Genomic DNA, 13,985 nt, shown 5'->3' on the forward strand with positions numbered 1-13,985 from the left:
TTCTTTCTAAGCCTGGTGTTTATTCTATCGATATCTTCTGCCGAACTGCTAGGTTACAGGGATGTAAGCACACCAACGTCAGTTTCTAAGTGATGGTGGGAGGAACACACACACACATGACAGGCTTCTTTCAGTTTCCATCAATCAAATCCACTGACATGGCTTTGGTCGGCCCAAGGCTATAGTAGAAGACACTTGCCCAAGGTCCCATGCAGTGGGACTGAACCCAGAACCATGTGGTTGGGAAGCAAGCTTCTTAAAAAACAGCCACACCCGTGCCTATATGTCACACCCTAGCAGTTGAGGGAACCTGTGGAAGGGATAGACCCAAGAAAACTTGGGATGAGGTGGTCAAGCATGACCTTTGAACGTTGGACCTCATCGAGGCAATGACTAGTAACCGAGACCTTTGGAGATATGCTGTGCTTCAGAAGACCCAGCAAGCCAAGTGAGACCATAACCCATGGCCTATGCCAGTGGTGTGTAACCAGCCCACTTATGTGTACCTTTCATTCATTGGACAATAAACTTTGCTTGCGAAGACCTGCTGAGGCAAGTTAAATCAAATTCGCTGACATGGCCGATGACAGCACCGCCTGACTGGCACCTGCGTCAGAGAAACATAAAAAGCACCATTCGAGCGTGATCGTGACCAGCGGTGCCCTACTGGTACGTGAAAAACATTTGAGCGTGGTCGTTCTCCATGCTGCTGGACTGGCTTCTGTGCAGGTGGCACATAAAAAACACCATTTGAGCGTGACTGTTGCCAGTACCACCTGATTGGCCCTCGTGCAGCCTTCTGGCTAGCCAGTCCTCAGTCAAACCGTCCAACCCATACCAGCATGGAAAACGGATGTTAAACGACAACGATGATGATACACACACACACACATATATATATATATATATATATATATACACACATATATTTATACATACATACATATATATCCTTTCCTGAGCATCTGATAACAATACTTGTACCACGTCCTCACATTGTTGTTTTTTCTTGTTTGTTCTTCTTTGTTTGGATTCAATATACATACATACATATATATATATATATATATATATATATATATATATATGCATATATATATATATATATATATATATATATATATATATATATATGCATATATATATATATATATATATATATATATATATATATATATATATATATATACAGGTGCAAGAGTGGTTGTGTGGTAGGTAGCTTGCTTACCAGCCACAGGGATCCAGGTTCAGTCCCACTGCGTGGCACCTTGGGCTAGTGTCTGCTACTATGGCTTCAGGCTGACCAAAGCCTTGTGAGTCGATTTGCTAGACGGAAGATGAAAGAAGCACATCATGTTGGATACACATATATATTTAATGCATCACGACTGAGGCCATGCTGGAGCAAAGATCTCATTATCTTTACAAGAACTTAGATTTTTTCTTAATATAGAGCAGTCAGACTGGTATAGCTACCTTCCATGAGCACAAAAATTCCATTCGATTTCACTCACATATAACAAAATAGATTTTTGGTGGAATAAAAAAAAAAAAAACATTAGTTATTAAACCAAAACTAGTCATTGCAACGCTGGATAAAATCGCTTGCATCATTCCTTCAAGCCGAGTTTAGATTTGCTTGAATCAAACCATGCTTTTCATCACCCACCCGCCAGTCAATACAATGGAAGGGTTTCTAATACGTCCTCCTCTTAAAATTACTGGTTTTGTATCTAAATGTGAAATACTTATCAGTCAGGTGATGTGGGGCAAGAATTTAGTTCGTGGAATCTAAGATAAACACATCATGGAATGGAACGGGGCGAATTTGGAAGCGTTTAACGTACATACCATTGTTCTTCAATTTCTTTATATTTGAATGAAACAAGAAGAGAGAATAGGGACGGAATTTGGTTAGTCTGTGGCTTGAAGTATCACCTCTCTCTTTAAAGTGGAATAATTACTTGAAACCTGATCCTTAGAAATCTTATCGTTTTTCTCAGCAACTTGTGCATTTATTTCAAATGATAATGATGAGATGCCACACTTTTCTTTGTTATTTTTATAGACAGTGAGTAGACTTTCGATGAAAAGACTGCCTCTCTTGCTACTTCGGTAAGCCAGGCTTTCTGGAACAGTGGCAAAAGTAACATGAAGGTCTGCAACATCGAAATATTGCTTGACATCTTCTTTTTCAGATTTGGCTTGACAGGCATTTATATAAATGAGTTTTGGTTTGTCTTTCAGCTGAGAACTCTCCTTTAGAATTGTATTAATAGTGGAATAGGATAATTCCTTACCATCAGTTCCAACAATATTCCCTATAATACCATGTGACATCAAGAACATAACAAAACAATCTTCACCTGATGTACTTTTTGAAGTTGCTTCTTCAATTATTATTTTCATTTCTTTCGCTGTTTTATTAGGATGAGGATGAACATCGAAATTGAAATCAGTGAAAAGTTTCGTAATACCCTCCACATCCTTTTCGCTTCCATGCCTTTCCTTGTATGTCTCCTCATCGTCAAATTTCACATTATTTATTAATATAACACGACCATGTGGTTTGAACTTCATCGGGTAGGCTGTCTGTTCGTCTAAAAGATCAAATATCTTAATATGTTTCGACTTTTTCAAGGCTGACATCAATTTATCTGAATCATATGGAAGTTTCTTAAATATATAATCATGTAACTTTCGTATTTGGTCGTCAGGATTTCTTTGGGACATTATTTCATTTCTATGTCCCTCAATCAATAAACCATTGGATAAAGCTTCATCTAAAAACGATTCGATATCGTCCACGTGTCTTACAAAATCAACTCGGATTTGCATAAATTGTTGCTTAGAAATATGATGTACTTGTTCAGTGTTCATGTTTATATAAAATTATAGATATTAAAACAATATAAATCTGTAAAAAAATATCAATTTTTACCTGAAGGATCGGTCAACCTATTGACTTCCTGGTGTACGATAAGATAAACGGTGTAACCGGTGTAGAGTATTTTACTTCGATTTGTTGCCGGATATTTTGAAATAACTCTATTGGATCTTTTCCCTTTGAACGGCCCATCGTTCAAAGGGTAAAGATTCGGAGAGTATTATGATTCTGAAAAAAATTGTTTGTAAAATTTCAATTTTTCAAAAAAAAAAAAAAAAAAAAATTACCCCAACCCCTCCTTTCCCGATTCTACGGCCTTGGCTTTCAAGCAGGCTATTCGCATGCTAAAAATAACAGCCAAATCTCACAAAACTGCGATACCATCCTACTACGGCGTCACCTTGTCACATCTCTCTGTACTATAAATTGTTAATCCAACTCAAACTGGCACTCCGTCACTTACTACGATGTGGATTCCAGTGTATCTAATCAACGGAATACCCCTAATCACTCAGCTTACATGTTTTTATAACTGCTGTCCCGGAACAAATCGAAGTAGGGTATTCTACACCGGCAACTTCGTAAAGCAGGAAGTGAAAGGTAGGCTGAGTTTGTCAGGTAATAAGTGAAATTTTTTCCATCATTTGTATTGTTTTCATATTTATAATTTTACATAAACATGAGTGCTAAACAAGAATATCATATTTCACAAAAAGAATTTTCAAGCTATCGTTATAATTTTGTAAAATATTTGGACGATATCGAATCATTTTTAGATGAAGCTTTAGCCAAAGGTTTATTGAGTGAGGAACATAGAAGTGTAATAATGACTCACAGAAACCCTGACGAACAGCATCGATGTTTATATGGTTTTTTATATCCGAAACTACCATATGCGTCCGATGAATTGATGTTGGCCTTGAAAAATTCAAATCAGAATCGGATATCTATTCTGTTCGACAAGTCAGCCTACCCGATGAAATTCAAACCACATGGTCGTGTTATATTAATAAATAATGTGAAATTTGACGATGAGGAGAAACACCAGGAAAGGTTCGGAAGCGAAAAGGATGTGGAGGGTATTACGAAACTTTTCACTGATTTCAATTTCGATGTTCAACTTTATTCTAATAAAACGGCCGAGGAAATGAAAGCAATAATTGAGAAAGCATCGAAGGAAAGTACAGCCAGAGAAGATTGTTTCGTTATGTTCTTGATGTCACATGGTGTTATAGGCAATATTGTTGGAACTGATGGTGAGAAATTATCTTATTCCACTATAAAAACAATTTTACGAGATAGTTCTCAGCTGAAAAACAAACCGAAACTCATTTATGTAAACGCTTGCAGAGTTACTTATGAGAAGAAAGCTGAGGAGGGATATTCCAATGTTCCAGACCTCTTTGTCACTTATGCTACTATTGCAGAAAGGCAGGCCTATCGAACTGATGTGCGAGGCAGTATTTTCATCAAATGTTTACTCACTGTTTATGAAAAGAACAAAAAGGAGTGTAACATCGTTTCCTTATCACCTGAAATAAATGAACAAGTTTCCAAAGAAAGCAATGAGATTTCCGAGAATCAGGTTTCAATTGTTTATTCCACCTTGAAGAAACAAGTAATACTTCGAGCCAAAGACTAACCAAATTCCGTCCTTATTCTCTCTTCTCCTTCTTTCATTAAAATAGAAAGGAAATTGAGCAACAATAATATGTACGTTAAACATCTCCATAGTCACCGCCATCCACTATGTGATGTGTCTATCTTAGAGTCAACAAACTAAATTCGGATCTATTCAGTTTGAATCGCAAAACTTCGAAGAAATGTAGTGCTGTTGGCGGAAGAGCAACAACTTCCGGGTCATCTCTACTAAATGTGGTTTATTTGGTTGGTTCTTTAGCTTGGCTGCTGTGTTTTCGGATATTTTCACTTACTGCCTGCGACTATTTTCACCAATTTTTTTTTAATTGCCTGCGTTAATTTGTATGTGTTACACCTGCTTGGCTATTTTCTTATATGCACCTCTGCCCGAACTCACATAAACGCTTGTAAAGTTATTTCTGATGGAAGAGCTGAGGAGGGATATTTCCATGTTCCAGACCTCTGTTACTTGCTATTGTTGCAGAGAAGCAGACTTACTGAACTGATGTGTGAGGCAGTATTTTCATCTGTTAGTTTTATTATTATTATGGTAGAGATGGACTATATGTAATCTGAACCTTCCCCCCCCCCCCCTTATTTATTAATTTTTTTTACGGAATCCCACGTTTTAGGCTATGGAGATTCCGATTCTGAAAAAAGAAATTTTGAAAATCCCCCCCCCCCCCCCACACCAAGCAGGCTATTTACATGCTAGAAATAACAGCCAAATCTCACAAAACTAGTGTTAGGGTCAGGGTTAGGGTTTGAGTTAGGGTTAGGTTTACCCTGTGGATCTATATAAAAACCAGGGTGGGGAATCGAAATTTTGAAATTGAGATTTTTGAAAAAAAATTTTCAGAATCGGAATCTCCATAGCCTAAAACGTGGGATTCCGTAAAAAAAAAAATAATAAAACAAAGGAGGAAAGGTTCAGATTACATATAGTCCATCTGGACCATTATCATTATTATTATTATTATTTATTGAATTCAGAATCTTGGTTAACGTCGTCCGCTATGGGTCTACCACATTTGGGTGGCAAAATTACTTCACGATTCCATCCTGCTACTGTTTACCTCTCTTTCAAAAATTTATTATTGCTTGTTTCTCCTTTTTCGAGATCAGCAACATTTTGTCACTGGAAAAAGCATACAGTATTTTGCGTTTGGAATGAGTTTTCATCGCTAATTGGTGATTATCACTAATGAGTGTTGGTGGTGATTTCTTCGACGTGTGTTCGAGTCGTTGCACGCCGATGCTGTGTGTTTGTTGTGGGTCTCCCCGCGCGGGTGAGCCGCGATCCGTTGAATTGATGAAATTGTGGAATTTTGGTCAGTTTTGTTTGCACCTGTGTATTCCCACTCTACGGGAGAGGTGGAGAATGGACAAGGTTGCGCAGCGGCGGCGACCCAAGGAGTGGGTGCCAGTACCCAAGAGGTGCAGGAGGGTGTAGGGAAGGAGGGAGCCAGTCTAGAGCTGGCTCCCCTGGAGGAACTGATGAGCAGCGTAGCAAGGAGGACGATGGTGTGCGGAACGTTGTCTGTGTCCTCGAACGGGATGGGGTTCAGTCCGGCAGAGGAAATGGAGGAGTGCCTCGAGGGAGTTGACCACATTCTGTACACATGGAATAGGGTTTGACAGCGAGGAGGATGTCGTGAACTGCTCCACGGACCCGTTACGGACGGCAAAATGGATACTACTTCCGACGTACTGTGGCGGGCGCGTTGCTGGAGTGAGTGTTGGAGGAGTACCCCCTGAGGTCGAGGAGGAATGGCTGGTGGCAGCCGTGACATGCGATGTGGAGGATGGGGCGGGGATCCTCAAGATAGCGGGAGCTCAGGGGGTCGATTGATGGGGATATGGCCTCGAAGTGACCATGCAGTTGCCCTTGGAGGACTTGCATGGTGTAGCGGAGGGAGTGGTACTCCCGGAAGACGCTAGACTTCAAGTAGCAGTGGAGGGAGGACCACCAACACGCTTCCTATGCGGCAGGAAGGGGCGCATGAAGGCGGGATGTTCTGGGAGCGGGGGCGAAGGGGGTGAGGAGGGCAGTGCCGAGGAGGTGGTATCCTTTGGCCGGCATATTTAAAAAAATAATTTTTTTGTAACTAAACACTTTCTAAATTCGTATACTAGTAGAATGTGTCACATAAAACATCATTTACTCTTTGCATTTTTGAAGTTATTTCGTGTTAAAGTTGTATTTCGGTAATTTCAACCAATCAATGACGTGTATTGAGGTAAAAACAATTACTGCTGTTGTTTGTCAACAACAACTTCCGGTGGTGTATAGTTCGTTTCTCACTGTTATTTATGACACATTTCATCTCAGTTATGTTTGTATGAATAAACGAGTGTCTCTGAAGCATGTTTACTTCATGGCACCACCACAATCGTTCGTGCATTTCTACTGCTTTTAGTTTTTTTTCCCCCTGTTTTTCAGGTACTATTTTCGGAAAAACATTTTTGCCCCCTCCCCCTCCAATTTCTTCATTTTTCACATTTTTCCGTAACTCTATCCCTAACCCTAAAACCCTATCCCTAGCAACCCTAACCCTAACTCTAAAACCCGAACCTTAACCCTAAAACCCTACAGTATAAACGCACGAACGATGTCATAAATAACAGTGACAAATGAAGTATACACCGCCGATAGTTGTTGTTGACAAACAACGGCAGTAATTTTATTCAGCTGAATACACGTCATTGATTGGTTGAAATTAGCGAAATACGACAACTTCAACACGAAATAACTTGAGGAAAAGATGTTTTATATGACACATTCTACCAGTGTCCGAAGTTTGAAAGTGTTTAGTTACAAAAAATTAATTTCTCGATCTCAAGAATGCATCTCTCGATACTTTAACCCTTTTGATACCAACCAACTTAAAACTGCCCCCGGTTCAATGATACAAACTTTTTTTAAAGGAATCTAAATGAAAGCTTTCCATCAAAATTTCTTGTTAGTTTATATTCTGAACACCTTGATGACGACAAAGTTATTTTAATAAATTCTTCATTATTTTTCAAAATTAATTGAAACAAAGGGAGGGTACTGTAACGGAAATGTAATAACAAAAAGGTCAAGCTGGTCTCCGCAAACAAAATCATTATCTCCCTTGTGAGGACCACAAGGATAATTATTAATATTTTGCTAACAAGTGTCTTGATGTAAAAACTGAAGTGCCTTTTAAATATTATACCTGCATTTTATTGAATATTGGTACAACTGTTGTCACACCTATTTTTTTTTATTCAAGCATTTTTTAGTGCAAGTCATTCATATTCAACCCATATATGTACAAAGGATAAATGATTGGTTTTACAGTTCTATTTAATTGAGTACATCTTCTAATGTGATTTCATCCAGGTATCTCATTCTCTGGAAGAAGAACTATGGTCACTAGGGCATCATTTCTTCCATTTTCTAGGGATATTGTGCACAGTTGAAAATTAATTGCACAGGCAAAATTTATGTATATGTGAGATGTGTGCAAGAGACAAGACTGAGCTGGTTTGGTCATGTGATGCACATGGATAAGGAAAGCTGTGTAAAGAAGTGCCAAGCTCTAATTTTGGAAGGGTGGGGAGATCCATGAAGATGTGGGACAAAGTGGTGAAAGATCTTTGGATGCTGGGCCTCACTGAGGAGAGGACAAGGGACTGGAAGGTGCGGTGATTTGTTGTACTCGATAAGATGCGTCAAGCTACGTAAAGTCACTGTCTTCTACACATATAGACTTGCGTTTTCAGGTGCTGGTGCCACTGAAAATGTACCCCTGCCAGTGCTGCAGTAAAGCACCCATGCCAGTGGCACGTAAAAGGCCCGACTGTTAAGTAGTTGGCATTAGGGAGGGCATCCAGTCATAGAAACCAAGCCACAACAGACAATTGGAGTCTGGACAGCTCCCTGCTAACCAGCTCCATGTCAAACAGTTTGTTTTCGATGGAACATGAAGTGGGTGCTCTCTGTCATTGTGCCAGCACCAGAAGCGAGTCCCTTGTTTACAGTAAATGCGAATGCAGAGAATACTCAGTAAACCAAGGTGTGTAGACGAAGGAGGAGAATTGCTGAGTGTGTAATGACAGCAGAGAGACCAGGAATGGTTTGCTGATCTGTGCTGGTATCTCTCAGATGATGATAAATCCTCATGTACACAATAAACAGCGAGAATCTGATCACTTTATTCTTAATATGTTCTGGTATATTTGAATATTGAATATGCTAATTGATTACCATTGAAGATAATTTTAATAAATAAAGAATTTATGTATAATGGTATTTGATGCTTGTCTTTTGTCTACATTGTTCATATAAATGCCAGGACCAGGCAGAAGTGGTTTCCAGCAGTAACAACAGCAACGACAGCAATAACAAAACTATAAGAATAAACAAATGGAAGACCAGCGTTAGTAACCACAAGTCACCTCTTACAATCTCAGTGTTGTGATGAAAGTCAAGATACCCTCTTGTGAGGAATGGTCTGAACCGAGAGAGTATATATGGTTTGTAGAAGTTTGTGTTATTTCACAGTGAAGTTGGAAAGTGTTGGTTGATTTGTTCATTTGGAATATTTATTGTTGGTTCTTTTGGCTGCTGCATTGTTATCTTATTGTATCCCACTGGTACCGTGTATCGTAGGCCATCATCCCAATAATGGTGGTACTACTATATTGGATACAAACCATGTTACAGCATCTGGTGACGAGGGTTTCGAAGCTCACATAGGTTGTATTTCACCTGCAAACCAAGCATTAACCTGTTTTCAATCCTTTCATACCAGATTGTTAGCCTTATGAAATTCCTTCCTTGTCCATGTTTTTTCTTCTGCGGCCATCAACATGAAATTATTTAAGATCAACTGTATCAATCTTAACAGTTTTGAGTAACCTGCAAAGACCATAGGCAGAGGTGTGTTTAACAATATTAAATAAAATTTGCTGGTGTGTTTACGTCCCCGTATCTTAGTGGTTTGGCAAAAGAGACCGATAGAATAAGTACTAGGCTTACAAAGAATAAATTCTGGGGGCGATTTGCTCGACTAAAGGCAGTGCTCCAGCATGGCTGCAGTCAAATGACTGAAACAAATAAAAGAATAAAGGAATATGCCCCGCCGCCCTCCTTTGGCCGGGAAGGGCAGGCAGTTTTTAATTTGTCTGGTGGCTGTAGCGAAAGAGGTAGTATAGTTGACTCGTCTGAAAGGGCTAAACTCAGACACTTTCGTCTTTGGCCAAACCCCCATCAACTTCAAGTTTCACTTGAAGAGGAAAGTGGGGGTGAGAGGGAAGTGTTGCCTTGTAACAAGTTTGTTGAAAGGTGGGTGAATGTTGGAAGAATGGCCAGTGTGAAAGGACCAATTCTGAGCATACACCTGTGAAAGATAAAAGAAGGGCTCTTGCCCTGTTGATCAAGCACCCATGGCTTTTGTGGGTTTTTCCACGAGGACCTTTAAAGCGCCTCCCCTATTGGCAGTTTTACTTGTTTAATTTTTCATTACCCTTTAAAATGACCTTTTTTTTCGTGTTTGCTCTGCCCTTTAAAATGACATTTCGTGTCAGTGGTTGCGCGTACCCTTTCCCATCACCAATACCGGAAATCTCTTTCCCTGACCGGACATCAAGTTCCCTTCCTCTCTCTCCTCTTATATTGGTAATCTTGCAGCCCTCTCCTTTCTCTCCCCACCTTCTCTGGAATAACTAAACCAGATAGCAGCCCACTTACCCTCTTTTTTACGTTTATATCTGCAGCATCAGTAATGCTTACACACACAATGCTCATAACGCTCATATTTACAACGCCCCAAACACTTTCATGTCCAGTGCCTCCTCACTCCCATTCCCCAGTAGAGGCAACAATCTTAGCAATTCTAACATGTTTGAATGACGGTAGATTAAAAGCAAGAACAACTATTATGACGTCTGTTACCAAACGATCATGGGAACCTTTTCAGGTGCTGAATAACATCTTCCTGTGTTACCTCCTATATCTCTTTCCAAGTTTTCAAAGTTGGCACTGTAAGTGTAGGCACATTGAACGGTAGGTCTAGCGAGATTGTAGAGATGCTTGAACGGAGACGTGTTGATGTATGTTGCATACCAGAGGTAAGGTGGAGAGGAGCTTCAACCAGAGTCCTCTCAGGCAAAGCACATAGGAATAAACTCTTCTGGGAAGGTAATAATGATGGAATAGGGGGTATGGGTGTACTTCTTGCAGAGAAATGGGTAGATAAGGTCATAGAGGTAGTGAGGGTGTGCGATAGAGTGCTTAAACTCAGGTTAGTCTTGCAGAATGGTATAGCTACAATTATCTCTGCCTACGCCTCACAAGCGAGCCCACCAAATGAACAGAAGGATCACTTTTATGATATACTTCTGCAGGCTACCTCAAAGACGAGTGACAATGACCTCATCTTTGTGACTGGAGATTTTAATGGGCATGTCGGACAGCAACCTAGTAACTTCCATGGTGTACATGGGGGCCATGGAGTTGGTACCAGAAATGAAGAAGGAACTAGGCTCCTGAAGTTTTACGATGCAAATAACCTATTAAACTGCAACACCAACTTCAGGAAGCCAGCTAGCCACCTGATAACTTATCAATTAGGTGACTCTTCCAGCCAGATTGATTTCATCTTCACCAAACAGTAGGATCCATGGTTGCTCTTAAATACAAAGACTCTCCCTGGTGAAGAATGTACCCCCAAAATAGACTAGTTATTAGTGACTTTAGACTCAAGGTCAGAAAGATGCCAAAAAAGCAGACCAATATGGAAAAGAAGGACTTGGAAGCTTAAGAACCCTTCACATGATCAGAGATTTAGGGATATCCTTACTGAGAAATTTGATGATAGGGAGGAGGAGCTACAGTCCTGTGACATAAAAGGCAGCTAGGAATTCCTGCGAGAAAGCTTGCTGAGTGCCACAGACCAAATCTGTGACTGGTGCAAAGTCCCTTCCAAACTTAGGGTAACATAATGGTGGAACAATACTGTAGACAGGGCCATTAGAGCAAAGAAATAGTCTTGGGATAGCAGGAGAATGTATCAGATTGCCAAAAGTAAAGTTAGGAGATAGGTACATATAGCCAAGGGAGTAGCAGAAAAGAAGACGTATGCCAATGTTCAGCAACGTGATGACCAAAGAATCGAAGTATTTTGGACTGCAAGACGGTGTGTGAGAGAAAACCGTGATGCCATAGGAGAGAAATGCGTCCGCATGGATGATGGTGCCCTTGTGTTGAATGATTCTGCAAAGAAAGAAACTTGGAGATGCCAATATAAAAGACTGCTGAATGCGGAGAATGAACGGGAGGAGAAGAATCTGCTAAATTGAGTGACCAACTACCAGAATCGACAGTACCCAGGTAGATAAAGTAATTAAGGATATGAAGACAGAGGGAAGCATCTGGCCCATCAGGAATCACCGCTGAGATGTTTAAAATATCGGGCGGTGTGAGTTATGGTCCTGTCAACCGCATCGTAAATCAGGTAGTTCATGAAGGTGTTATACCCGATGACAGGTGTAGCAGCACCATAGTCAACTGCTACAAGGGTAAAGCTGATGCTTTAGATAGAAATAACAATAGGGGTATCAAATTATTGGACCAGGTGATGAAATTACAGAGAGGGCCATAGCCCAACTAATTAGGGAGAGATTTAGCCTAGATGAGATGCAGTTTGGTTTTGTGCCAGGCAGAAGCACCACTGGTGCTATATTTCTGGTAAGGCAACTGCAGGAGAAATATCTAGCCAAAGATAAAACTCTGTATTCGGCTTTTGTTGACTTGGAAAAGCCTTTGACAGGGTCCCCCGATCCATTATCTGGTGGTCAATGCAGAAACTGGAGATAGACGAGTGGCTAGTAAGAGCTGTGCAAGCCCTGTACCGGGATGCTGTCAGTAAGTTGAGGGTTGGCAACGAATATAGTGAAGAATTCTAAGTAGAAGTGGGGGTTCACTAAGGATCAGTCCCCTCTTATTCATTATAGTCCTCCAGGCAAGAACAGAGGAATTCAAAACAGGCTGCCCCTGGGAACTCCTCTATGCTGATGACCTTGCCTTAATAGCCGAGTCACTGCTAGAACTAGAGACGAAGTTTAAGGTGTGGAAGCAAGGTCTAGAGTCGAAAGGCCTTAGGGTTAACCTAGCAAAAGAAGTCTTAGTAAGTAGGAAGGCTGTCAAACCACAATCCCCTTCATGTGGATGGCCCTGCTCGATCTGTAGAAAAGGCGTAGGTAGAAACTCCATACGATGTACCTGGTCTAAGTTATGGACACATAAAAGGTGCAGCAATATCAAAGGAAGGCTAACCGGGAAAATAGTTTTTGTGTGTGACAGATGCACAGGGGTAATAAACACTGAAGATGTACAGAAAACAGATTCCATCACATGCCAGGGGGAGAAACTAGAAGTAGTTAATAGCTTCCGCTACCTAGGCGACATAGTCTGTAGTGAGGGTGGTTGCTCTGAGAGTGTAGCGACTAGAGTAAGAATAGCCTGGACAAAGTTCATGGAGCTCCTACCTCTGCTGGCAACTAAGGGCCTCTCGCTCAGGATGAAAGGTAGACTGTATAATGCATGTGTGCGAACTGCCATGCCACATAGCAATGAAACATGGGTCATGACTGCTGAGGACATGCGTAGGCTTGAAAGAAATGAAGCTAGTAATATCCGCTGGATGTGTAATTTCAGTGTGCATACACGACAGAGTGTAAGCACCCTGAGAGAAAAGTTGAGCATAAGAAGTATCAAATGTGGTGTGCAAGAGAGACGACTGCGCTGGTATGGTCATGTATTACATATGGATGAGGACAGCTGTGTGAGGAAGTGCCACACCCTAACAGTGGAAGGAACCTGTGGAAGAGGTAGACCCAAGAAAACATTGGGTCCCACAAAGGCAATGACAGGAGACCGAGACCTTTGTAGATATGCTGTGATTGAGAAGACTCGGCAACTAAAGTGAGATCGCAGCCATGCATGTCGCGATATGATATGCTTGGGAAGACCTGTTGAGACAAGTAAAACCAATATTGTAGCTGTGACCAGTGCCCCCTGACTGGCTTCTGTGCCAGTGGCACGTAAAAAGCACCATCTGAACGTGGCCGATGCCAGTACCCACTGACTGGCTCTCGTGCTGGTGGCACGTAAAAAGCACCATCCGAATGTGGTCGATGCCAGTACCCCTTGACTGGCCCCCGTGTCAGTGGCACGTAAAAAGCACAATCCGAACGTAATCGATGCCAGGCCCGCCTGACTGGCTCCTGTGCTGGTGGCACGTAAAAAGCACCCACTACACTCTCGGAGTGGTTGGCGTTAGGAGAGGTATCCAACTGTAGAAAACTTGCCCTATTAGATTGGAGCCTGGTGCAGCCTTCTGGCTTGCCAGTCCTCAGTCAAACCGTCCAACTCATTCCAGTATAGAAAACGGATGTTAAACGACGACGATGATGATGATATACA

The 13,985-nt window shown here is 41.1% G+C and overlaps 2 protein-coding genes across 2 annotated transcripts in view; one reads left to right on the forward strand and one right to left on the reverse strand.

Annotated features, from left to right (window-relative positions):
• LOC106883553 (caspase-7) overlaps positions 1 to 3,027 on the reverse strand; it is a 21,697-nt gene extending 18,670 nt beyond the window's left edge. The window contains exon 1 of the mRNA XM_089342460.1: positions 1,852 to 3,027. Within this exon, the coding sequence (XP_089198586.1) occupies positions 1,915 to 2,880 (966 nt within the window). The 5' untranslated portion in view covers positions 2,881 to 3,027 and the 3' untranslated portion in view covers positions 1,852 to 1,914. The remainder of the gene's footprint in view (positions 1 to 1,851) is intronic.
• A 46-nt stretch (positions 3,028 to 3,073) lies between these two features.
• On the forward strand, positions 3,074 to 8,815 carry LOC106883554 (caspase-7). Its single transcript, XM_089342461.1, has one exon. The coding sequence runs from the start codon at positions 3,567 to 3,569 to the stop codon at positions 4,527 to 4,529; it is 963 nt and encodes a 320-aa protein (XP_089198587.1). The 5' UTR covers positions 3,074 to 3,566; the 3' UTR covers positions 4,530 to 8,815.
• Positions 8,816 to 13,985: the final 5,170 nt, after the last annotated feature.

This window comes from Octopus bimaculoides, chromosome 26, assembly GCF_046866305.1.
Source record: "Octopus bimaculoides isolate indiv1 chromosome 26, ASM4686630v1, whole genome shotgun sequence".
NCBI classification, from domain to species: Eukaryota; Metazoa; Mollusca; class Cephalopoda; order Octopoda; family Octopodidae; genus Octopus; species Octopus bimaculoides.